The following is a 2,764-nucleotide window of genomic DNA, read 5'->3' on the forward strand; positions in this document are numbered from 1 at the left end:
AGTAGTAACCTTAGTTGAGGATATATGTGGGACTCATGTAATGGGATGGCACAGATGGAAGTATTGTAATAGATATTGCCCCCCCCCCCCCCCTCTCCATAATTTCATGCATTCTTATCATTGTTATGTTATGCGTTCAGTTCTTTATTACTATTTCTGACACATACTGTGATAACTGGCAATCCAGCTAGGATATTCTGATCAATGATGATTCCCACGGGTGGCGCTCACGCAGGCACTGAATCGGGCAGCTTTGGGGTCCTGTGTGTTCTACTGCACAGATAGCCTGCAGAGTGCAGCTACGCTGAACTGAAGTGCTTGTGTTTTGTATTTGCAGGTGAGCACAAGTTATGTGTTGATAAACAGAATGATGTTGACGTATGAGAAATGTATTAGAGTAAGGTACTGTCATTAATGGAACACAACGCTAATGTCGGAGTTTGTGATTTACATGATGTACCTGAACTGGTGTTAAACGGGATGTCACATCGCAAATGATTAATAAGGGGATCGAGAGGGTAGTCTCCATGCGCAACAATACTAGTTGGAGGAGCATACGAGTGTGCAGAATATTGTAATATGAACATTGGTAGGAAAATACTGAGTAAATGAGTACTTTGTTAACACGTGTTCAGTAGTTATGTGTAAAAGGGGTCCTGTGTGTTCTACTGCACAGATAGCCTGCAGAGTGCAGCTACGCTGAACTGAAGTGCTTGTGTTTTGTATTTGCATTTGCAAATGACCAAGTAAAGAGAACGATTCTGAACTCATGCACGCCTGGAAGTGTCATTTGTCCAAGTGTGCAACAAATATTGGAGGCACCGCTGGGATTATTAATGCCGTGTCCAGCGTGATGAAAATAAGGAAGGGGCGTGGCTACAGCAACCACGATGGACCTCGAGGAGCTGGCAGAGACTGTGTCCCAGACACTCTGGAACCTACAACTCGACCAACTCAAAGGGGTATGTGCTGAAGCTAAAATCCCTAGTGGAAATGTCACAACAAGACGAGTGTTAATAAAATTAATTACAGAATCTATGGACAAGGTTATTAATGATGAAGAGCAGGATGTTGCACTCTGCTATCTAAAGAAAATGTTAGAAAGTGTCGACCCAGCGATAGGGAGCTCCAGAAACACAGAAAGTGGATCAAATACAACGAGCTCGCCACAGGGAACCCAGGAAACAAGGGAAGAAGTTGATTTAGCAGAGAGATACGCACAGCTCCAGAGAAACAGCGAAGCACTGCAGGAAGAAATTAGGAGGCTGAGTGAAAGGGTGGAGAGGACACCACCAAGTCAGCCAACCACCCCACAAAATGTGTTTCCTGTTGCAGCCAACCGCCTTTCGGAAGTGACGATAAGTGTTATGATATTTTGATACCACGGTAAGCATTTACAGGATATTGTTTTATACAGGAAAACTGTTACTCAATAAGGTCCATCTACTAGTTGTTTTTCTCTTTCTCTGTGACCCAAGAATTAATGTGTAGGACTCACAAGCTGGTACCCCAAGGTCGAAAACACCACAGAGATGAGACCACTTCCTTACTCCCATCCTCCCTTTTTCTTTATCTCCTGGAAAAGGCTCGTTAAAGGCTAGGTGGTTTGTTTCAGAATTCACTAATGAAAGAACTCTGTATTTTATGTCTAGGAGTGTATTTTGCTGGGATGATCATAAATTATAGCTGAACTGATAAACTACACAAGGGATACTTTGCTCAGAAGGCAGGAAGACGTTTCCTTATTTAGTCTGTACCGGTTTGAACTGGGAAAGCTGACACACGAACCTTTTTTTCTCTATATAAACTGCTGTGTATCAAATAAACCTTTGAGTTGATTCTGGGAAAGCAATCTGAACAGTTTCTGTATCACTTTGTTCTCCTAACTGCTCCCGATATCGTAACTAACCCAGCTGAACGGCATACCTGAGTGTTACTTTAAATAATTAGGAATCTTATAAGGAAAGGACAAAACTCTGCTTATCGCTCACGCCACGGAGGAAACCCGGGACGGCAATTTCCTTCAATAAGGAGGGAATTCAAGATCTGTGGTCAAATTGGGGAGAAGGGCCAAAAGGACAGACTCTCATACACCAACCTGATGCATCAGATTGACAGAGGTCTGAACAAAGGACACAGTGAAGCGGAGGTTATAGAGGCTGTGGTGAAGTCTGTCAGCCCAGGTTTGAGTCTTAGAGACATGCTTGAGATAAAACGTGACCTCACCCTCCCCCAATTGAAGGCCATATTAAAGGGGCATTTTAAAGAAGATAGCACCACAGATTTGTATCACAGGCTAGTGAACGTCACACAAGACAGCCGTGAGTCTCCCCAAAACTTCCTCTTCAGAGCAATTGAGTTAAAAGAGAGGCTGCTGCTCGCATCGGAAGACACGGGGTCCGATGAACAATACAGCCCTGAGCTCATCCAGAAGAAATTCTTGAGGTCGGTTAGTACTGGGCTACTGAGTGACCCTATCAAGTTTCAGCTCAAGCCCTATCTGGATGACCCTCGGGTGACAGATAAGATAAGATAAGATAAGATAACCTTTATTAGTCCCACACGTGGGAAATTTGTTTTGTCACAGCAGGAAGTGGACAGTGCAAAAGTTATGAGGCAAAAATTAGAATACAATAAGAATAAATACAGTACACAACTGTACAGAATAGAATAAAATAAAATACTATATACAGTAGAATAAAATAAAATAAATATACAATAAGATAAAAATAGAATACAAATACAAATACTATATACAACTGAG

General features: G+C 42.3%; 1 protein-coding gene across 1 annotated transcript; it reads left to right on the plus strand.

The window, feature by feature from the left end:
* The first annotated feature begins 579 nt into the window (after nt 1-579).
* On the plus strand, nt 580-2,536 carry LOC146681855 (uncharacterized). Its single transcript, XM_085448799.1, has 3 exons — nt 580-589; nt 865-1,356; nt 2,025-2,536. Exons 1-3 carry the CDS (start codon nt 580-582, stop codon nt 2,534-2,536), a joined length of 1,014 nt encoding a protein of 337 aa, XP_085304925.1.
* Nucleotides 2,537-2,764: the final 228 nt, after the last annotated feature.

This window comes from Copadichromis virginalis, linkage group LG23 (assembly GCF_057382275.1).
Source record: "Copadichromis virginalis isolate Kocher_CV1m ecotype Utaka linkage group LG23, C_Virginalis_male_GT1.1, whole genome shotgun sequence".
NCBI lineage: Eukaryota > Metazoa > Chordata > Actinopteri > Cichliformes > Cichlidae > Copadichromis > Copadichromis virginalis.

Bases quoted from the DNA above. Each gene is read 5' to 3' on its own strand.
- LOC146681855 (XM_085448799.1), top strand. The intron at 1,357-2,024 runs CGATAAGTGTTA...GGCAATTTCCTT, and splicing joins CAACCGCCTTTCGGAAGTGA to CAATAAGGAGGGAATTCAAG.